Here is a 23972-nt window from a genome sequence, read left to right on the forward strand (position 1 = left end):
GAAGGCGGCGAGGGAAGAGAAGGCGACGAGGAAGGAGGAGGAGAAGAAAAACGGCGCAGGGCCATCCACCATCGTCCTCTCCTCCTCTTCGTCCTTCGAGTGGACTTCGACGTCGGTGTCGGAGATGACTCCGAGCTCCCACTCCTCGGACTACGACTGGGACTCGGAGGAGTCGACTCCGAGTGTAGTTTCAAATGTCGCTTAAAATGTCGAACTTTCAATAAATTGCGTAATTTTTCGTGTTTTATTTGTTTTGTTTGATTTATATTTCGAACGAAAACGAAGTAATTAGCCGTTCGGGCCGCGCCGCGCGCTGCATAATGGCGCTTCCGGCGGAGGAGCACTTTTGCCGCCCGAGCACGCGCGGCAAAATGGCGCTTCCGGCGGGGCAACTTTCGCACCAACACGCGGTATCGGTTTACAGCGCGTTGCAAACTACATATAGCGCGCCGATTTTTAGAGCTTCTGTTGGAGATGCTCTAATGGTACGATGATTCCATTTTCAGGGAAGTAGAGAGGAAGAGGAGGTGGAGCCCGAGTCCGTCGGCGGAAGCGAGCACTTGGCATGGCACTCGTCCATCGTCTTGCAGCAATTCCAGTTGCCTATACAACAGTAGCATCTATCTCTATCTGGGTTACAGATTGGGATAGTATGAGTCTTTACGCACCAAACCTTGCCTGTGGATTCATGGACACAAATATATCATTACCAATCGAAACAAATAATACTTCTGTGGCCACGAAATAGAAACGAGAAGAATTAAAGCAATGGTACTGTTTGGCAATGCTTACATTGTCCATGAACAGCAAAGCCTACGAGAAGAAGAAGAAGTAGTAGCAATGGTGCCTGGACGCGCTTCGTGCAATCTCCTCCCATGTTGTACGCGATCGATCACGATAGGCGATAGCAGTGCTGGCTATTTTTGATCCAAGAACGATTCCGTGCTTTGCGGCCTGATCGATCGATTCCCCATATTTATAGAAACAGAAACGATGCACATATACGGAGGATGCAGACTATGGCAGGAATTGATTACGTACGGCCAGGCTGGCCATGGGAATCTTTTGAAGATAATGTACGCATGCACTCAAACTTCCGAGCATTATTGCCCTCCGATCCCGTGTGTTGTACTGGTATACAAAATGTTAATTATGAAACATGATACGCATAATATCTTATTGTTTTTAGAGTACTTTCCTTCAGGAGTATTTCCTTTGTAGTAATAGTGAAGATTAATTGCCACGAATTGGTCAGAGTATCAGAAAATCATGTCGCAGTTACTTAATTAATCTTCTAAATATCCTCAAAGTAATGAATCTTTACAATATTTTTCCTATTGTGAAGAATTGCATGATGCTCCCGCTCACACCATGATTAGTAGCCTTATTTGATACACCTATTAGGCATGACTGCCGTGACACCACGCCTTCCTGGAAAATCACCGGACTTCATTATGTGCCCACACCAAACTATCAACGAAGAATACCACTTGCCCTCTCTTCCAAGGCCATGGTGATCCAACATTAGGAGTAGACAACCGAGGACTGAGAACGGTGACAACTAAGTCGTGTGTATAAGATAGGATAGTTTGCCGAGACCAAACCAACGACGGGATAGTTATAAATTAGAATCAGTTTCTAGAAGTCATATCATTTTGAATTTAATTGTAAGTTTACAAAGAAATCTTAACGATATTAAAATCGTATGCATGCACCACAACAAGCATCTGTTGTACAATAATCTCAACATAGAGATGCACCGTATTACAGCCCAAGATTTTTCGCCGCTCGAAACCGTAGAAACTATGCATTGAAGGGCGGGCACCAATCTCTAGCATTTGGAAGTTTATGAACCATTAACCCGTTGAAGGAATTCTTGTTGAAATCACCGTCTCTTCGGTTGGGATACTCTAGGGAAACCCTTGAAATAGATCTCCTGGATAGGGATGATGGCGGCTCTACTGATGTCGTTCGTCCTCCCAAGGGTCTCCTTTTAGAGCAGATGTCGACTAGAGGAATCAGAAGGAGGTGGGGAGTGATATCTGTGTCGATGACGGCGGGTCTTATGGTGCGCGCGGGGGGGGGGGGGGGGGGGGCAGGCCATGGGCGGTGTCTACTTTCATGGAGACGTCGACCATAGTTGTGCTGACAATATTTTGTATCTCTGCCATGAAGATGGGGCGCAGTACGAGGGAGGCGGTGAGTTCTAGAGCGTGTCCATGTGGTGTACGACATGGCTCTATTGGACCAGATGTGTGCTCCGGGTTGCCATAGGGTGACTCGGTGATGCCCCTAGATCCATCTAGTGAGGCATTGCTGTGAGTTCAGCGCACAAGATCCTGATGGAACGATCTCCCCCATTTTCGGGTTTGTATGTGTGGTGTGTTGTTGTGTCTTCATCTTGTTTGATGTATGCTCTTGCCAGCGTTTTGTCACTTCCTTTTCGATAAAGAAATGTGTGACCGGACATCGCCAGTTAACATCCACAAAGACTCCGGCCATTAGTCCTTTCATAATGAGGTTTCTTAGCGTTGTATCTTAGGTCAATTGCTAATGTGGCATCATATTAAATGAGGAAACTAGATACAACTCTTGCATGTAGTCATATGTTAAAAGTATTTCTAGTCCAATCACATGCATGTATCAGCTAAAAATCATTAAATTGGGAGCGGTGTTTTGGAACATGGGTCCATATGCTCTCTATATTTTGAAATGCATCTTACATACATTTTAAATTTTAGAAAAAATTGAAACTAAAAGTTCGCACGTACATCTTCACGTGTTACATGCTCACAAAGTCGTTTCATAAAAAATCGACTTATCATGTGACGTGTGTAAAAAAGACAAAATTCAGTTCTAAAAATAATGCTTTTCACAAGATAAACTTTCTCTTTTTTATATAAACCACACAAAATATTGGTTTCTCGTGAAACTTGACGAACGCACGTATATTATGAAGATGTACATGTAGAATTTTTTGTCCAAATTTTTCGACGTTTTGAAATATATATTTTTAGTAGAGGGAGCATACGCACCCGGGAGCCGAATTGAATTTCCGCATTAAATTTAGATACAATCCTAAGAAACAATACATTGTAGATGTTGTTTCTTAAAATACATCACTACCTATGATAACTTGCTAAGAGACATCGAATTGTGAGAGGACTTAAGAGCATCTCAAACTGAAAATGTATAATAATGAACCTAAAACTTGTGCCCTTAAAATTATTATAGGGCATCAAAATAGTTTTTTGCTTTTCGAGTAAATGCATTGTAGAGCACGGATGTCGCACTCGATGATACAAAATAGGGCACATCCAACACTACAACACTACGAACTTTGATTTCAACACTTCAAACTCGACTTTCACACTACATAGATACCTCAACTACGACATTACATAGATAGACTTTGACCTCAACACACACTACTCCCACTGCATTTGTCACCATCGGAGTAGGCACCAAGCTCATCCCAGAAGTAAGAGTCCAATGAAGAGATGGTGACAATGGAGGGACCATCCTCCGACTCTGCGGTTTTCTTCTTCTTCGTTGCGTACCTCACAGCGTAGAACTCGGTCTCCGCTTGCACGAGCTCTGAGTGCTCACATCAGAACCTCACCATGGCCGCCTCGTCTGACTCGTGGGTCTGAAGCTGCAGGAACACCAGGTGGTTATCCCTCTCCTGCTCACAGGGACCATCCTCATGTCCGGGGCGAGAAACTCGGCCTCGTGTTACAAATTTTCAAGCGGCTAAACAATTGTCCAATTTCAAGTTATATGTTATGTAGTTTGGAAATTGTAATGTTGAAGTACTTTGATAGTTCACTTATGATTGTTGGGCTTAAAATAGGAAACTCTACCTTTGTTTTATCTATCATTGACATCTTGTTCAATGATGTATTGCAGCCTACTAAAAATGACAGCAGTTTTTTTTCAGTGATAAAACAGATTGGCAAAAGCAGAGTATTATGCAGCCATGCATGATCTTACTGATATTGCACCGCAACCAGATTGCACCAATAGAAATCATTGTATCGTCACAACAAACAGAGATGAGAGTGGAGATCAAAAGAAGAAAAGGATCAGTGCTAGTGCTACACTGTCCCCCACGTCTGCCACACAATAGATTACATAGTTAGATTCAGCATCTTCTTTGTCTGACATCATGCAGTATAAAGATCATAGAGATGATGCTAAACGTGACATGTTTTCAATGAAATAGTTACAGGGGCGATAAAACAGGATAGCATATGTAAACAAATTGCAAATTAAACGGTAACACCAAGCTTAACAAGAGCGCCACTTGACCTGGCTCCTCCAGGGTAACCATACCCACTAGTCACAAGTAAGCTATTTGCATGCTGAGGCATCGCTACAAAAAAGCAACACAGCAGTGCTACCAGTCACACATATCGGTCCTCCTAGATTAATTCGAAGTCGATTGTCAGCATCTAAAGTGTCCGTAGAAACTGTTAACAGGGCCAGCGAGCTGAGGGTGCATCTGCCTTGATCTGGCTCTTAGCTCCATTTGGACTGACCTGCCAAATGCCCCTGCCTGATTGAACTCCACGCCTGGACCTGGTGGACCTAGTTACATGCATGAAAATTAGGACACAAATATGTCATTCTTGGCATTTGTTGCTAATGTAGAAGGAACTGTAACTGGCAGCAATGATATTCATTCGAGCAATTTTCACAAATGAAACAATAACAGCATCCTGACTAATTTGGAAACGTCACGCAGCTGGAGGTGAAATATTCCAAAACAACCTTACTAATACATCACTGTTATCACCAGATTTTAGACAAATCCAGAGGTGGGCCGGGCTTGGAAGATTACATGTGGAAGATTTCTGAAGCGGCCTGGCACGAAGGGTTTTGGGCTGAATTGCCCGTGTATCTTTATTTAGTAGTTTACCCTTTTAGATAAGAGTTAGAGTTTGTATCGTGCACGAGGGATGTGCCCTCCTTAGAAAGTCCCCTGGACTATAAATATGTACCTAGGGTTTATGGAATAAACAACAACTCACGTTCAACCCCAAAAACAAACCAATCTCGGCGCATCGCCAACTCCTTCGTCTCGAGGGTTTCTATCAGGTAAGCGACATGTCGCCTAGATCGCATCTTGCGATCTAGGCAGCACAAGCCCACGTTGTTCCATGCGTTGCTCGTACTCGAAGCATTTTTGATGGCGAGCAACGTAGTTATCATTAGATGTGTTAGGGTTAGCATTGTTCTTCGTTTAAGCATGCTTACGTAGTGCAACCCTCGCATATCTAGCCGCCCTCACGCCTATCTCGGGTGTGGGGGCGGCACCCGCTTGATCATTATTTAGTAGATCTGATCCGTTACGATTGCTCCTTGTTCTACAAGGATTAGTTCGATATCTGCAATAGTTAGGCCTTACAAAGGGGGGGAGGATCCAGTGGCACGTAGGGTGGCGTTCGCAAGTCCTAACGGGATGTTCCTAGGATCAACTTCATGTTGGTTTTTTGGCCTTGTTTAGGATCGGCTTACGAGCACCGTGCGTGGCCGCAAGGCCCAACTCGGAGTAGGATGATCCGATTATGCGGTGAAAACCCTAAATCGTCGTAGATCTCATTAGCTTCATCTTGATCAAGCAGGACCACCAAGTATCCGTGCACCCCGTACGGATCATGGGTGGATCGGCTCTATGAGCCGATTCACGAGATTACCCGAGAGCCGATCGAGGCTCGTATTTAACGTTTACATGTATGCCCTGCGGGGAAACTAAGCGAGGCATCCTCATCACCTTCCCGACCGGGTATAGGTCGGGTGGCACGCCCTTGCACTTCGCAACGCCGCGTGTGACCGGAAGAGCATTGCGGGCCGTCGCTCGGAGGGGTCTCGGCCAGCCGCAGCTCTAGGCTCTTCCCGGCTCTACGGTGTTGACAAGGCCGCTGCCCGCCGGTGGGTTTTGGCGATCAACACATTCCGGCACGCCCGGTGGGACAAATCGTCTACATCAACCACATCGCCATCTACATCCGAGATGGCGGACGGCACGCCGCGATCACTTACGGGGATCCGCCCGACGACCTCAAGAAGCAATACAACGAGATCAAGGCTACCCTCGAAGCCGACCTCATCGGCTCTTTTCAGAGAACCCGTTCCGGTGGCATCAGATGGAAGGGGTTCTCACCGCAAGGTGCGCTCGATGGGATAGACCTCTCAACCCCGTCGGAGGAACGCACCGGGGTGCCGCGGCGAGGAGATCAACTACCCGGTGGCTCACTCGCTACACCGCCACTCGAGAACTTGGTCAACGTGTTGGAGCGTGTCGCTCCGCGCGTGATCCAGGAGATCATGAGCCACCGGTACTCGCCGTCGGGACCAGCTCTCGGGACTCATCAAGGAGAGTTGCCATTCCGGTCCCGTCCACCGCTGCCATATGCGTTGGCGGCACTCTGCTGAAGTGCCGACTACACCGGCATTCCTCGTCTACGAGGATTGGTGGCGACCCTAGTGACTACCGAGTTCTTAATGGAGGCGCCTAAGGAGATCCCTCATGGATACGCGTGCATGTACGTGCCGGATCGTGGTGACTCGGGCACTCACAAACCAGGCCACAACATCGGGGACTCCGGCGAAGACAAGAGGAACGTCGGCGACGGAGCGGACGTGGCTAACTAAATACGCCACGCCGACGAAACTCCCGAGCCTAGCTCCTGCGGAGGGCTCGGAGCTGGAAAAGCAAACATGGCAGGCCAAGTACGCCACCCCGGCGAACCTTCGAGTGCAACTCCTACGGCCGGCACGGCGGATCGGATCGGTACCATGCCGAGAGACCGGTTCGGCATGATGCCGAAAAGAAGGGCGATCGGCTATTCCAAGCCGTACCACGACGATTACGAGATGATCCCGCTGCCACCTAAATATCGGCTCCACGACTTCTCCAAATTCGGTGGATCGGATGGCTCCAGCTCCATCGAGCACATCGGCCGATATTTGGCTCAACTAGGACCGACTTCGGTGTCGGATCAGCTACGCGTGAGGCTCTTTTCACGGTCCCTCACGGGATCGGCTTTTGGATGGTACACCTCTTTGCCGGCAAACTCCATCCGGTCTTGGAAGCAATTGGAAGAACGAGTTCCATATGCAATACCATTCGAAGCTTCCGAGTCCGGCATTGCCGATCTAGCACAACTACGTCGAAGCGCGGGGAAACGGTGACGAGTACATCCGGCGCTTCGGGAATCTTAGGAACCGATGTTATTCGGTTCGTATAAGCGAAAAGGAAGCGATCGAGTTGGCGGTAGCGAGGCCTTGCAACACAGCTCAAGGACATGGCCTCCCAAGCGGATTATCCCTCGGCCGGCGCACATGGTTCGAAACTATCGGCATATGAACAGCGCCACCCCGACCTGTACCAAGACAAGTTCAAGCGTGCGTAGTTATGGTCGATACGAGAGGAAGATGAAGTGCTCGCGGGAGGCCAAGAGATAGCGGTGGGCTGAGTGGATTCGGGGAGGAACCCCTGTGGCTCGCAAATGGGTAAAGCCACCGGGGCCGCCCGGGGATTTGATTTTGACGTGACCAAGACTGAACAAATCTTCGACCTCCTGCTCAAGGAGAAACAGTTGACGATTCCTGAAGGTCTCAAGTTCCCCACGGCGAAGGAGCTAAACGGAAAGCCGTACTGCAAGTTCCACAACTCGCTTTCCCATGCCACCAACGACTGCCGGGTGTGGCGTCAGCACATCCAAGCGGCGATAGAGAAGGGGCGGCTAATTTTCAACCGATACGCCATGAAGGTCGACACCCAACCCTTCCCCGCCGTTAATATGGTGGAAATCACCTACTCCCGAAGGTTGCCGGCCGAGTCCCTCGTTCGGCATCAACATGGTAGGACCCGGAAACCACTCCGGCAAAGATGGAGATGAGGGCAGCTGCTCTCATAGCAAGGATACGAGAGGAAGCCGCTCCACGCGATCGGCTCCGTCATGATGGCAAGCGCTATGTCACGAGAGGGAGAAGTGAAGAATATAAGATATCGGCGACCCCTCTCGATCACCTCCTCAACAAATATGTGAGTCGGTATGACCAACGCCGACGGTCCAATTACGATGATAGAGGAGATCGTCCGGCTAGAGAAGCCGGAAGATATCGTCGGCGAGGATCGCGATGAGGAGGAGCACGAGCGGCTGTGCCACGGAAGCATCAAGGGAGCAAGATGACAACGCCGGGCATTGGGACTGCCCCTTCTTCGGACACTCGCTGGGATTCAGGAATGAGCCGATTGCCCACAATCGGCAATTGCCCGAATGCAATCGGAAAAGAAGGAGGCAGCCAACGTGTCCGTGTTCGAGCGCCTAGGGCCTCTCCCGCCACAAAGCAAACGCGCCGAGTCACCTCGTTGGGCAGATCTTGAGGATTCAGAAGACGAGGGAGAAGTGGAAGAAGATAGGTACCACCGGCCAAGGTGGTGCCCTGACGGACTCAGCCGTTCCCAAAAGCGCAGGGTCCAGCGATTGCGCGGCCTAGAGGAAGCCGAGAGGTTGTACCTGCATACGCTAAGGAAGGCACGGCCTGTTTTGGCTGCAAAGGTTCAGCGAACCCTGGATGAAGAGGGTCGTCCACGGAAAATGGAGTGGCGCCCTAAACAGAGGAAAGCCGATGATGAGACATCGGCTGGCACAAACATGGTACTCGTCTTGCCGACGGAGCGTAGCGCTCCACGACTCTACGGAGCACTCAAGGTGGACGACAGCAAGCGCATCAAGTCAGAAGTCGGGTTGGTTTTATCCAGCCTGACCAAGTAGCAAGATCAAACCAATGAGCAAACCAGGAGAGGCTGATCCTTGTGATCGGCCCCAAAAAACTTATGAAGGGAACTTACAAAACCTTCAACGAGCACGCAGCGTGGAGGCCGATTCCAGCAATCGGCCAAAATTATCCTCACCTACCATTCTGCCTGGGTTCAACATGTTATCCAACACGAGCCGATACCATCAATTCTCCTGACAGAATCGGCTCGGGGGGGCACCCAGGTAGATAAAATACGAGGATATGCAACGGAAGCCTCTCATCTTCTGTTGATGGGTATTGGAATATGGGGGCCGATGCACAGGTCGGCCGTAAAAACAAGAAGTAAAAATTAAATTCGAAAATTTTCGAACATAGCCGATGCAGCAGGCATCGACTTAAGGATATAACAGCCGATGCATGGCCATCGACTCAAGGGAGATTTCTTCAAGAACAATGTCAGGAGCAGCATGGGCGTGCGGATCAGGTCAAGGATGGATTGCATCAGGTCCATCGAAGGAAAGGAGCCTATCTGGCCGGCAGGAACTGAAGAAACTCGGGGGGCAGCTCACCTTGAGGGCTCTCTGCTTTGGGAAGCCGACTTATGTTTAATCGGCTAGCTCGGCATAAGGAGCTCCCTCAGACATGATCGAGCCTAGGTCCATACAGCTCTGTTTTTGCCTCGGCTAAGACTCGGGGGGGGGACAAGCCTGGAAGATGCCCTGTTTTTAAGAGCCGATTAAGGTCACCTCGGCTGCGGCTGCGTTATGGTCGTCTCAGGGAGGAACTGGGAAGGAAAAGCCATCGTTTAGTACAGGACTTGGACTGTGCTGTTGCTGCAAGAAAAGTAAAGAAGTCCGACGCGTTGCTATCGGTCTTAGCATGACAAACGGGAGGAATGAAATTGGAGCGATTAAAAGATGAATGGAAAGAACAATTTCATTAGTTCCAAGGAGCAGCTTTACAAGAAAGAGCCGATGGCTCTCAAAGAGGGATCCGGTGCCTAGTGCACTGCTACTACTAGTCCTATACTACTAGTCGTCGTTGTCCTCGTCATCGCCGCCGTCGACGTCGTCGGCGCTGCTCCCGAGGAGCTCCTCGTCGCTCGCTGCCCCAGCCCTTGGCCGGAGCCTCTTCCTCCTCGTCATCATCATCATCCTCGCTGTCCGCCCGGGAGCGGAAGCGCTTGGTCGGCGGATACCCGATGGAGGAGGAGGAGTCATCCTCCTCCTCTTCCTCTTCGTCATCATCTTCGTCCTCGCTGTCCGCCCACATGCGGGGGCGCTTCTTCGGTGGGAGCTGGACGGAAGGGGAGGCCTTGGCCTTTGCTGCTTCTCCTTCTTTCTCCTCCTTGTCGGAGGAGAAGGGATTCATCTGCGGGGTGGAGGTCTGTCCTCGTTCTTCTTCTTCGGCGAAGGTTGGGGGAAGAGTTTTGAGAAGGAAGAGGAAGAGGAAGACATTGCTACGAGGAGGAGAGGGTTTTTTGGTGCCGATAGGCTGGGATGAATAGAGGATAGAGAGAGCTAACCGGTCGGCACGGTTAAATAATGAGAAATCTGGTGAAGGTTTAATGCCATTACAGCCTTCCGAGGGATCGATGCTAAAGCTGTCGGAATTTTTAGAGAAGGCCGAGAAGACGGGGCATAATGATGACGGATGCTTGTAACGGTTCCGCTCTGCCACGACATGACCCTTCGAAGGGAAAGCATAATGATTTTGGAAATGTTATTTCCAAAACCAGGGGGCATGTGTTATCACCAGATTTTAGACAAATCCGAGAGGTGGGCCGGGCTTGGAAGATTACATGTGGAAGATTTCGAAGCGGCACGGCACGAAGGGTTTTGGGCTGAATTGCCCGTGTATCTTTATTTAGTAGTTTACCCTTTTAGATAAGAGTTAGAGTTTGTATCGTGCACGAGGGGATGTGCCCTCCTTAGAAAGTCCCCTGGACTATAAATATGTACCTAGGGTTTATGGAATAAACAACAACTCACGTTCAACCCCAAAAACAAACCAATCTCGGCGCATCGCCAACTCCTTCGTCTCGAGGGTTTCTATCAGGTAAGCGACATGCTGCCTAGATCGCATCTTGTGATCTAGGCAGCACAAGCCCCACGTTGTTCCATGCGTTGCTCGTACTGAAGCATTTTTGATGGCGAGCAACGTAGTTATCATTAGATGTGTTAGGGTTAGCATTGTTCTTCGTTTAAGCATGCTTACGTAGTGCAACCCTCGCATATCTAGCCGCCCTCACGCCTATCTCAGGTGTGGGGGCGGCACCCCGCTTGATCATTATTTAGTAGATCTGATCCGTTACGATTGCTCCTTGTTCTACAAGGATTAGTTCGATATCTGCAATAGTTAGGCCTTACAAAGGGGGGGAGGATCCAGTGGCACGTAGGGTGGCGTTCGCAAGTCCTAACGGGATGTTCCTAGGATCAACTTCATGTTGGTTTTTTGGCCTTGTTTAGGATCGGCTTACGAGCACCGTGCGTGGCCGCAAGGCCCAACTCGGAGTAGGATGATCCGATTATGCGGTGAAAACCCTAAATCGTCGTAGATCTCATTAGCTTCATCTTGATCAAGCAGGACCACCAAGTATCCGTGCACCCCGTACGGATCATGGGTGGATCGGCTCTATGAGCCGATTCACAGGATTACCTGAGAGCCGATCGAGGCTCGTATTTAACGTTTACATGTATGCCCTGCAGGAAACTAAGCGAGGCATCCTCATCACCTTCCTGACCAGGTATAGGTCGGGTGGCACGCCCTGCACTTCGCAACGCCGCGTGTGACCAGAAGAGCATTGCGGGCCGTCGCTCGGAGGGGTCTCAGCCAGCCGCAGCTCTAGGCTCTTCCCGGCTCTACAGTGTTGACAAGGCCGCTGCCCGCCGGTGGGTTTTGGCAGTCAACAATCACTGGACAAAATGACTGAGAAAACGTGAACAAAACCCAAGTGTTACTGGATATACCTGTCACCATCATCCCGTGTTCTCCATAACTAGGCTGGCAATGGTGCATCTGGAAGCTATTCGCACCCATCATCTCAGTTCTGTAGTGAGGCGTGTGATGTACTGGCTGAGGTAGAGGAACACATGTCTGGACGCCTTGTGGTGGGAGGAAATTTCCAGGCATGGTCATCTGTTGTAGTATGTGCTGCGTACATCTGGGCATGGGCAGCCCGGCCCGGACGGCCCGGCCCGAAAATCCCGGGCCGGGCCGGGTCGGGCTTGCACTTTGGGCCGGGCTCGGGCCTGAAATCTGAGCCCGAACGCCGGGCCGGGCTCGGGTCTTCATTTTCGTGCATTTTAGCCTAGTCGGGCCGGGCTTCTCGGGCCGGGCCGGGCTTTTTGCTCGTTCGGGCCGGGTTCGGGCTTGAATTACAGGCCCGACGGTCCGGCCGGGCCGGGCTCGGGCCTGACTTTTTACCCGCGGGCTTTTTTAAGCCCGGCCCGAAACCCGGCCCGGCCCGAACTTTGCCCAGGTGTAGTGCTGCGGGAAATCTGGGCCAGCAGAAATGCTGGGAGGAGCAGGAAGAACATGTTGCATGGATTTATCTTGTGGGAATGGGCAATAAGCGCCATGGTGGATAGCTTTTGGCATGTCGAATGGTGCTTGTCGATTGCCATCAGATGGCTTACTTGGCAGGAACATGTTATCTGTATTCCTCTTAGGGGACTCTGCATATGACGTAGTTTCGAAAAGATGGTAGAGATTATTTGTGTCTATCTGATCATGAGACTGTGACCCCAACACATCAAGACTTTGAAACCTATAGTTGATATCAACAACTTTATCTTCTGGCAGTAGACCCTCAGCTCTAGCCCATTCCGCAGCTGACGAATGATCAGTGTTCTGAGGATATAAAAAATCATCCACTGAAAACAGAGTATCTTCTTCAGGTAGGTGAATTTCCAGCCCTTGTTTATCTAACTTAGCACCTTCTGCAGCTGACAAATGATCAGTCTCCTGAAAATCACTCACTGAAAACAGAGTATCTTCTTCAGGTAGATGAATTTCCAGCCGTTCGTCATCAAAGTTAGCACATTCCTGACTTGAATCGGAGAATGTTGGCTTATCACACTCCAGCACTGTCCCCAGTTTCATATCTAAAGGACCACATTTACTGTGGCTGAAAGGAACCATCTGATTTGGATATAAAGTTTCCGCGTGTCCTGAGCCAGCGGGCAACATAAAAGAAGGCTCAAATATGTGAACAAACAATCGTCATTTAAAGAATGTTACACAGTTATGGAGAAAGTAAATAAGATGAGCAGCTTGGAGTTCAACATAGTGAAAGTTATATACTGCGTACAAAGCCTACTTATTATGGAAAATTTGATAGCCCTGGGTACATTACTTTACCAACATGACAAAGGTAACATCTGGAACCGCCAAACTGGTCCAGTGCTATATATTATCTAACAATTATGAAACAGCAACCTTAAAAAACACAATAGCAACAGCAAGTATGACACAAAGATACGAACCAAGAATGCCTCCACCAGAGAACCATTGAGCACATATGGATGATTCCATTATATCCTCACTATTCAACTGCTGAATCAGTGTAGTTAAATACTGAATGAATACACATAGGAATCATAAGATGGAATACGAAAATTCCTTTCCCACAAATACTTGTCCCAAAATACAGCAAAGGGAAATGCAATTTGGTATTTCTCCATTACCATGTACGAAATGTTTTAGGCTTAAGTACGTGAACGCTCTTCATGTAAGAAACATATCAAATAATATTGTTGAGAAAGGGTTTTTTTTTTCTAAAATTTAAGTACCATTTACTCTGAAACAAAATTCAGTAAATAGTTGCTGCCGAAAGTTGAGCTTAATTTCTGAAATGAAGCTATGAACAAAGAGTATCTTCCTGAAGTCATACTCATTATTTCTACAAAGGGAAACTATGGAAATAAGGCAACATTCACCCATTACATTGGCAAACCATGACTTACGATTGTAGTTTAAGTTAGGATTTGCACATTCCACCCCAAAAGTTCACGAAAGCTATCCAAAAGGTGGTACAGTACAGAAAATATATTGTGATCTTACTTCTGCTGAATCTTTCTTAGATGTATTTATTGGTTAAGAAAACCATCAATAGCTAGAACAATAACCACTACTCTGATTCGATAGTTATACCTCTGAGTTGCGTGAGGTGTTAAAGGATTGTGACTCAAGCCTTTTCTGAGGTAACTCATTTGTGAAACCAAGTGGTTCAAGTGGACTGATTGTAGGAGTTGGCAGAAGCGGAGCTGATTCGATGGCATCTTCTTTGGAAAGAGAGGAGATATTCAGCTTATCACCTTTAGTTGGAGGATCTCTTTTTCCAGCAGAATTCTGTAATAATGAACCGTCACCAAGATTTTCTTTGTCACGGTCAGGAGCTTTCTTCTTTTCTTGCAGGGCTTGATGATGCTCTTTCCTTGTCAGTTCAGATGATGCTGCATAGGACATCAACATGAGATACTCTGCATCTGTGGAGGATAAAATATATGACCAGATCGTTGTGCATCGGCAGTTACCTCTCTTTTTCCTTTCTTCTTCCACTATGTCCTTGTTCCAGTTTTCAAAAGAGCCAAAAGTTACGGTGTTAGTCAAATCAAGATGTTGGTGCGAAACAGGTGGAGCCTGCAATCAGCATGCAAGGTACTTCATTACTTCTACAAGAACATCATTAAACCAACAGGGTGTGGAAGGACAGTGATGTGTTTCTTGCTTTGCATCAGAGGAACAGAAACAGAGGGACAAGAACTGCATTGAGCCAACGACTACGGCAAAACCAAACCTTGTATTGACGAGTTGGCTGGTAACCACCAGCATTCCTAGTTAGCTGATATCGACTCCCCTGATCATTCGATGCCAAAGGCCCAGCATAAGATGGGATCCTGGGGAAAGCGCCGCTCCCCAGCAGCCCGTCATGCTCCTTGCTCCTCCAGTTGTCCCTAGATTGGTTCTCAGGATGCCTATCTGCGAGGGAACCGCGGAAACAACAAGTAACTTCAGAAACTGAAAGCCGCATGCTCACATCATACTAGTAAACCATTTACAAACTTAATTGCTAGTGCTACACCGAACCCAATTGGATGACTAGAACTCCGGAGAGTGTAAAAACAGCAACGTAACCGACGTATCAGCATTCCAGTGACACAAAATTGAAAAAAAGTGCTATTTGGAGGCCCTGTGCAAAATCTAATATTCGGCCCCGCTTGGTATCGGAGTTTTGGAGCAGGTGCGCGGTGCGCACCCGCACTGTACACTCCAATTTTCTGAGCAAACTTAAGGTATCCCTGACGCGCGTCACGGGCTGCAGATTAATCAAGCATGCTAACTGTGGCGTGAGAAGGTGCTCCTGCTGTCGGGAATAGTGTCTGGACATGGCAGGTGCATGTAGACTACAGCACTTTTTATTATTTTAGTTGCATGCATGCTTGTCAGCTTGTGATCTCTCAATCTTAGATTTCTTTTTGCACGATCAATCTGGACAACATGCGCATGCAAAATTAGTTTATACTCATTTAATTTCTAATACTTAGCTGCATGACCTTGGACCTCTGGACACGAGGAGAGATCCCGATTCCATGCTCTCCTCTGTGCACAAATCGCCAAACCAGGATAACTTCAGTACTTCACAGCATCACCGGCCTGCCATTGCTGTCGCCCTTCCCTTCTTTCTTCAGACCGGACAAAACATCTCGTGAACCTCTAGTCAACCCCTATGCTACTAATCTCTGCGCACGCTGCTAACTGTTTGCACATACGGGCCAAGTTCTCCAATCTCGAGGGAAAATGAACGTGGGCGATACGCGTGCGCACCACGCACGTGCTCTACTACACTTTTTCCTACAAATATTCCAGTTTTCACCTACATCACTAATTTTCGGTGATTTTTGTTTTCGCAGGTATACTTTCGTAAACTAATTTTTTGGATTCTATTGAAATGTAACCAAATATACCTTAATTAAGTGAAAATATTTGAACCTTGACTATTTTTATCTGAAATAATTTGACCAAAACGCAACTATTTCAGTAAATGTGGATGTTTGGATATTTCGTTGAAATTTCATTTAGGACCTTTAATTTCATTTGGCAGTCAGTGATTTTGATGAAACAAGTCCTGAAACCTTACTGACTGCCAGCAGTAGTAGTATCTATTCCTAGAACAAATCTGAAGCCTCACCCACTTGCCGAAAGAGAGAAGTTTGGGGAGAAGAGTGGATAATTGATTGGCTGATTGGGTTTCCTAGAAGTACTGCTAGGTGCTAGCCTGCTGGGTCTTAACGTTGTAAAGCATGTAACCTATTTACACTCTGCACTTGCTTGTGGTACGGGACGGGCCTGTACACCATATGCTATTCAGTATTCACAACTGAAACTGAATTTTATGCCGTGCCAATCTTTCTCTGTAGATCATGAACTTACCCAGTTGATTCGGCTTGCTTTCGGTGTTGCCTGAACCAGACGAGCATGCGCCCCCCCACCTGCCAAACGGCCCAACATAGCGCACGCTGCTGCCAGTGTCGACCAGGCCAAGCTCACTGCTCCAAACCAAACATATTCGTCTGAGATTCAGTGTCGACGTGGGCACACCAATCAAGCCCACGTCGGCAGTAACAGAGAGGTTTGTGGACTGACACAACACGCACCTCAACTTGGAGGCGTCAAAGCCGACGGGGCGCCTCCTGCAGGCCGCCGACGAGGTCCCCAGGGAGATCAGGAACTCCCTCGAGTACGCGATCCTCGTCCTCGTAGTAGTGTTCCCCTCCTCCTCCCCTGGAATGACAAGTTCTTGGCCCCGTCAGGAACCAGGAAACCCTAGGCAGAGGGCAGAGGAAGCAGAGTACCTCGGCCGGGAAGTGGCGGCGGGATCGAGAGGCCCCGTGCTCATCGTCGTCGGCGGGTAAGTTGGATCGGCTCAGTTGAGCGATTGCCGCGTTGGAGGGCTGGAGCTGGAGCACGAGCGAGAATGGAGAGAAGGAAGTAGTGCGAAAGAGCAGAGACGAAATTCAAGGGCAGGCCTAACTTGCCGTTTTAATGAATGTTTGATTATGGATCAATAAAGTGCACGCGTTTCCCTCAAAAAAAAAGTGGTTGCTATCATCTTTTAGTGATTTGTGTAGAAAAATTGACAAGAGGGGAGCTGAGAGAACCAATGAGTGCGCAAGAGTAGAGAGGAAATTGAAGGCTGGGCTATTGCCATTTTCATAAAGTGATTGCCATCTCGTATTGATTTGTGCAGAAAACTTGATAAGAGGGAGCGAGAGAATGAAGGAGTGCGGAAGGGTAGAGGTGAAATTCAAGGTAGTGCTAACTTGCCATTTTCATAAAGTGATTGCTATCCCGTATTGATTTGTATGGAAAAATAGACAATGGAATTTCTTTTGTGAAACACGGTATAAGTATAATGAAAGACGGTAACACATACGCGCTCACCTCTATGAACACAAAGTGTCAACTACGAGATTTGAACTCTGGAGGGCTGGGATGCCACTGTCTTCCTAACCATTCAATCACAGGTTGATTCTCAATAGACAATGAATTTTGATTTGGGTCATGTTGAGCGTCATGGAGGTTTAGATCCCCCGATTCCACCCACCCCAGACCCAGGTCAACGCTCCCACTGTCCCAAAATAAGAGCATCTCCACTCCCCCCCCCCCCCGATACGGCGTCTGGCGTCTGACCGTATGGGGGTGTCGACTCGTAGTAGTATTCCCCTCCTCCTCCTCCCCTGGTCTGACAAGTCCACACATAAAGTATTGATTTGTGTACTACTAGAAAAATTGACAATGGATTTCGATTTAGTTTGCAAGTCCACACATAATCATCGTCACTTGCTCGAATGATGCAGCATAAATCCTCGAAAATCCCTCTTTTTATTAGGGGGTCTCACATTTATTTCTCTGCGTAGCGTGGAGCCATGGATGATAGAATGAGGGTAACTTTTTCCCGATAAACAGATTAACCATTTTTAGTTAGTACTACCCGTTTCGGTAAATAATGCTTATGAAATTAGTCAAAAGCCAAAGCTTATAAAGTTTAACCAGATATATATAAAATAAAAATATAAGTATCTACAATATGAGACAAATATATTATAAAAATATATTCTATGGAGAATCTACTAATATTGATTTGGTATTGTAATTATTTATATTTTTACCATTAACATTGATAAGACTTTCTTAGGGAATCTCACATTTACTCTCCTGTGTGGGCGTGCAGCCGTGAATGATAGAAGGAGGGTTGTCTTGCTGGTTTTATGCTTTTTTATTCGATGTTAGTTGTGCGGTTCTTCTCTCCTCAGTTTCTCTCTACGGCGGCATGAACTCAAAGTCGCTACAGATTTTGGTGCCAAATCCGCATCAAGAAAAATAGACGGGAGTCTAAGTCCACACGTGTCGCGAGGGAAGAGAAACCGGTGGCCCACTACCCCCACTATGCACGAGAATCGAGGAAATGCCTCGGTCAACGCGTAAGGACCGGTCATTTTCTAACTGACCACGCAGATATAGGGTGGACCCGCTAGGTCACGTCATGTCAATCGAGTTGCGGCAGCTGTTACGTCATTACTGATGTCATCAAAGCCATCAGCTACACAACTTTCAAAGACACGGGGCTACTTCCATTGGGAGCGCTGGACATTGCGCACACGATAAAAACGATAAAGGCATCGACGACAGAAAAAAAAATCAAGGAAGAACGGAGCCAAAGGTTCCAGCAAATCCAGGTTCGAGCCCGGGGACTTGATTCTGTGTAGGCTGACGTTGTTTTGCCTTTGGCAGTCAACTAGTATCGGTTTGCCGAATAAAACTGGGCTCGTTACACTTATCATTTACGTACGATCAATTGTTTGGCTTCACCCGAAGTCTCAGAGGACCCGATATATTCAAAAGTATCGGATGAAGAAGAAAGTTCAAAAACATCGACAACAAGGTCATCGAGTAGCTCGGCAGCCACTCCCATTAGGAGTGCTGAACGCGCACCCGATATCACGCAATTTCAACTTTACGACGAGCATTAAGACTCCATATCCTTCGACTGATCAAGATGTTCGGATGAAGGCAACTTCAGTCTCTGCCCGAAATATCGCTTTGGCCAGTCAATCGGGGGTTATTGCTGTGGGAATTACCCTTCGGGTACCCGACATTGATCTGCCTCCTTTGGCCCAACAAGGGGTACGTGAGGATTGCCATGATCCAAGGTGGGCCCATACGTCGGTTACAACAAAGAAGACTTACAAGAAGATAGATTCTTGATGAATAAGTCAAGGAGACTGATGTCTACGGTTGCTTCTATTCTTGTAGACAGTGTTGGGCCTCCAAGAGCAGAGGTTTGTAGAACAGCAGCAAGTTTCCCTTAAGTGGATCACCCAAGGTTTATCGAACTCAGGGAGGAAGAGGTCAAAGATATCCCTCTCAAGCAACCCTGCAACCACAAAGCAAGAAGTCTCTTGTGTCCCCAACACACCTAATACACTTGTCAGATGTATAGGTGCACTAATTCGGCGAAGAGATAGTGAAATACAAGTGGTATGAATAAATATGAGCAATAGGAACGACACCAGAAAATAGCTTGCTGCTACAACTGGTGTGTGGTTGATGGTGGTAATATTGCAGGCAGTACAGATGCAGTAGAACAGTAAACAAGCAGCGATAGCAGTATTTGGAAACAAGGCCTAGGGATCATACTTTCACTAGTGGACACTCTCAACATTGATCACATAACAGAATAAATAGATATATGCTATACTCTACACTCTCTTGTTGGATGATGAACACCACTAATTGTGTAGGATTACACGAACCCTCAATGCCGGAGTTAACAAGCTCCACAATATTCGATTATTCATGTTTAAATAACCTTAGAGTGCACGATAGATCAACACAACTAAACCAAGTACTAACATAGCATGCACACTGTCACCATCACACTATGAAGGAGGCATAGATCACATCAATACTATCATAGCAATAATTAACTTCATAATCTACAAGCGATTACAATCATAACCTACGCCAAGTACTACACTATGCACACACTGTTACCATTACACCGTGGAGGAGGAATAGACTACTTTAATAACATCACTAGAGTAACACATAGATGAATAGTGATACAAAACTCATATGAATCTCAATCATGTAAGGCAGCTCATGAGATCATTGTATTGAAGTACATAGGAGAGAGATTAACCACATAGCTACCGGTACATCCCTTAGCCTCGAAGGAGAACTACTCCCTCCTCATGGGAGACAGCAGCGGTGATGAAGATGGCGGTGGAGATGGCAGCGGTGTCGATGGAGAAGCCTTCCGGGGGCACTTCCCCGTCCAGGCGGCGTGCCGGAACAGAGACTCCTGTCCCCCAGATTTTGGCTTCGCGATGGCGGCGGCTCTGGAAGGTTTCTCGTACCGTGGCTTTTCCGTATCGAAGTTTTAGGTCAGGGACCTTTATATAGGCGAAGAGGCGGAGTCGGAGGGCTGACGAGGCGACGACACAGTAGGGGGGCGCGGCCCACCCCCTGGCCGCGCCAGCCTAGTGTCTGGTGGCCCTGTGGCCCCCCTGTGGCCCCCCTCTGGCGGCTCTCGGGTGTTCTGGAAGCTTCGTGGAATTTTAAGACTCTGGGTGTTGATTTCGTCCAATTCCGAGAATATTTCCTTACTATGATTTCTGAAACCAAAAACAGCAGAAAACAAGAACTGGCACTTCGGCATCTCGTCAATAGGTTAGTTCCGGAAAACGCATAAAATCATCATAAAGTGTGAACAAAACATGTAGGTATTGTCATAAAACAAGCATGGAACATAAGAAATTATCGTCGGAGACGTATCAGCATCCCCAAGCTTAGTTCCTACTCGTCCCGAGTAGGTAAACGATAACAAAGATAATTTCTGAAGTGGCATGCCATCATAATCTTGATCAATACTATTGTAAGCACATGTAATGAATGCAGCGATCAAAGCAATGGTAAATGCTATGAGTAAACAAATGAATCATATAGCAAAGACTTTTCATGAATAGTACTTTCGAGACAAGCATCGATAAGTCTTGCATAAGAGTTAACTCATAAAGCAATAAATTCAAAGTAAAGGCATTGAAGCAACACAAAGAAAGATTAAGTTTCAGCGGTTGCTTTCAACTTGTAACATGTATATCTCATGGATATTGTCAACATAAAGTAATATAATAAGTGCAATAAGTAAGTATGTAAGGATCAATGCACAGTTAACACAAGTGTTTGCTTCTAAGATGGAAGGAAGTAGGTAAACTGACTCAACATAAAAGTAAAAGAATGGCCCTTCGCAGAGGGAAGCATTGATTGCTATATTTGTGCTAGAGCTTTTTATTTTGAAAACATAAAGAGAGCATAAAAGTAACATTTTGAGAGGTGTTTGTTGTTGTCAACGAATGGTAGTGGGCACTCTAACTCCCTTGCCAGACAAACCTTCAAAGAGCGGCTCCCATGAAACATTTTTATTTTTGGGTGGCACTCCTTCCAACCTTTACTTTCACAAACCATGGCTAACCGAATCCTCGGGTGCCTGCCAACAATCTCATACCATGAAGGAGTGCCTTTTTTATTTTAGTTTTATTATGATGACACTCCTCCCCACCTTTGCTTTCTCAAGCCATGGCTAACCGAATCCTTCGGGTGCCGTCCAACAATCACATACCATGGATGAGTGTCTATTTAGGTTAATTAATTTGGGACTGGGAATCACATTGCCAGCTCTTTTTGCATAATTATTGGATAAGCGGATGAAGCCACTAGTCCATTGGTGAAAGTTGCCCAACAAGATTGAAAGATAAACACCACATACTTCCTCACGAGCTATAAAACATTGACACAAATAAAAGGTAATAACTTTTGGAGTGTTTAAAGATAGCACTCAAGCAATTTACTTTGGAATGGCAGAGAAATACCATGTAGTAGGTAGGTATGGTGGACACAAATGGCATAGTTTTTGGCTCAAGGATAAAACAAGTGCAGCTTCAAGATTTTAAGCATATAGAGAGGTGTTTTAGTAACATGAAATCTACAACCATATTTTCCTCTCTCATAATAACTTTCAGTAGCATCATGAGCAAACTCAACAATATAACTATCACATAAAGCATTCTTATCACGAGTCTCATGCATAAAATTATTACTCTCCACATAAGCATAGTCAATTTTATTAGTTGTAGTGGGAGCAAATTCAACAAAGTAGCTATCATTATTATTCTCATCAAGTGTAGGAGACATAGTATAATCATCATAAAATGTACTCTCCATAGTAGGCGGCACCAAAAGACCACTATCATTATAATCATCATAAATAGGAGGCAAAGTATCATCAAAGTAAATTTTCTCCTCAATGCTTGGGGGACTAAAAATATCATGCTCATCAAAACCAGCTTCCCCAAGCTTAGAATTTTCTATATCATTAGCAACAATGGTGTTCAAAGTGTTCATACTAATATGTACCATGGGTTTTTTAATTTTTGGATCAAACCATCCATGTCTTAACTCAGGAAAAAGAATAAAAATCTCCATGTTGCTTTCCATTATGCCAAACTAGTGTAAAACAAGAAACAAAAAGATGCAATTGCAGGATCTAAAGGAAATAGCTTCGAGTACTTACAACGGCGCCGGAAAATAGCTTAGTAGCCGAGATCCGGAGTGTGAGTACCTTTTACCTTTCCTCCCCGGCAACGGTGCCGGGAAAAGTGCTTGATGTCTACGGGTGCTTCTATTCTTGTAGACGAGTGTTGGGCCTCCAAGAGCGAGAGGTTTGTAGAACGGCAACAAGTTTCCCTTAAGTGGATCACCCAAGGTTTATCGAACTCGGGGAGGAAGAGGTCAAAGATATCCCTCTCAAGCAACCCTGCAACCACAAAGCAAGAAGTCTCTTGTGTCCCCAACACACCTAATACACTTGTCGGATGTATAGGTGCACTAGTTCGGCGAAGAGATAGTGAAATACGGGTGGTATGAATAAATATGAGCAATAGTAACGGCACCGAGAAAATAGCTTGCTTGCTACAAGCTGGTGTGTGGTTGATGGTGGTAATATTGCAGAGCGGTACGGATGCGATGAGAACGATAAACAAGCAGCGATAGCAGTATTTGGAAACAAGGCCTAGGGATCATACTTTCACTAGACACTCTCAACATTGATCACATAACAGAATAAATAGATATATGCTATACTCTACACTCTCTTGTTGGATGATGAACACCACTAATTGTGTAGGATTACACGAACCCTCAATGCCGGAGTTAACAAGCTCCACAATATTCGATTATTCATGTTTAAATAACCTTAGAGTGCACGATAGATCAACACAACTAAACCAAGTACTAACATAGCATGCACCTCTGTCACCATCACACTATGAAGGAGGCATAGATCACATCAATACTATCATAGCAATAATTAACTTCATAATCTACAAGAGATTACAATCATAACCTACGCCAAGTACTACACGATGCACACACTTGTCACCATTACACCGTGGAGGAGGAATAGACTACTTTAATAACATCACTAGAGTAACACATAGATGAATAGTGATACAAAACTCATATGAATCTCAATCATGTAAGGCAGCTCATGAGATCATTGTATTGAAGTACATAGGAGAGATATTAACCATATAGCTACCGGCACAGCCCTTAGCCTCGAAGGAGAACTACTCCCTCCTCATGGGAGACAGCATCGGTGATGAAGATGGCGGTGGAGATGGCACCGGTGTCGATGGAGAAGCCTTCCGGGGGCACTTCCCCGTCCCGGCGGCGTGCCGGAACAGAGACTCCTGTCCCCCAGATCTTGGCTTCACGATGGCGGCGGCTCTGGAAGGTTTCTCGTACCGTGGCTTTTCCGTATCGAAGTTTTAGGTCAGGTACCTTTATATAGGCGAAGAGGCGGAGTCAGAGGCACTACAAGAAAAGTTGCCATGGCCGACGAAGTTGAAGTCGCGCCGTGGTTGCTGGTGTACCATGGCCGACGATTTTGGTCCCTCCGTGGTGCATGTCAAAACTTTTTTTTTCTCGTTTTTGAGGCCACCTAGTGGTTGCCCCTGTCGTGTCTCGCATGGCGAAGACGATTTTGGTCCCTCGGGCGGTGCGTGTCAAAACTTTTTTTTCTCGTTTTCGAGGCCACCTGCGCCGCAGACGAAAGCGGCCAAAACGTCGCGTATGGT

At 46.8% G+C, this 23972-nt stretch overlaps 1 protein-coding gene across 1 annotated transcript; it reads right to left on the reverse strand.

Moving 5' to 3' along the window:
- Positions 1–12850: 12850 nt before the first annotated feature.
- Positions 12851–17103, reverse strand: LOC124662099. The gene is made up of 7 exons (XM_047199988.1): positions 17097–17103; positions 16431–16557; positions 16207–16322; positions 14573–14754; positions 14310–14415; positions 13927–14228; positions 12851–12944 (listed from the first exon to the last, which is right to left on the reverse strand). Exons 1-7 carry the CDS (start codon positions 17101–17103, stop codon positions 12879–12881), a joined length of 906 nt encoding a protein of 301 aa, XP_047055944.1. The 3' UTR covers positions 12851–12878.
- Between the last annotated feature and the right edge of the window lie 6869 nt (positions 17104–23972).

The sequence above is a fragment of the Lolium rigidum genome, chromosome 6 (assembly GCF_022539505.1).
Source record: "Lolium rigidum isolate FL_2022 chromosome 6, APGP_CSIRO_Lrig_0.1, whole genome shotgun sequence".
Classification (NCBI taxonomy): domain Eukaryota; kingdom Viridiplantae; phylum Streptophyta; class Magnoliopsida; order Poales; family Poaceae; genus Lolium; species Lolium rigidum.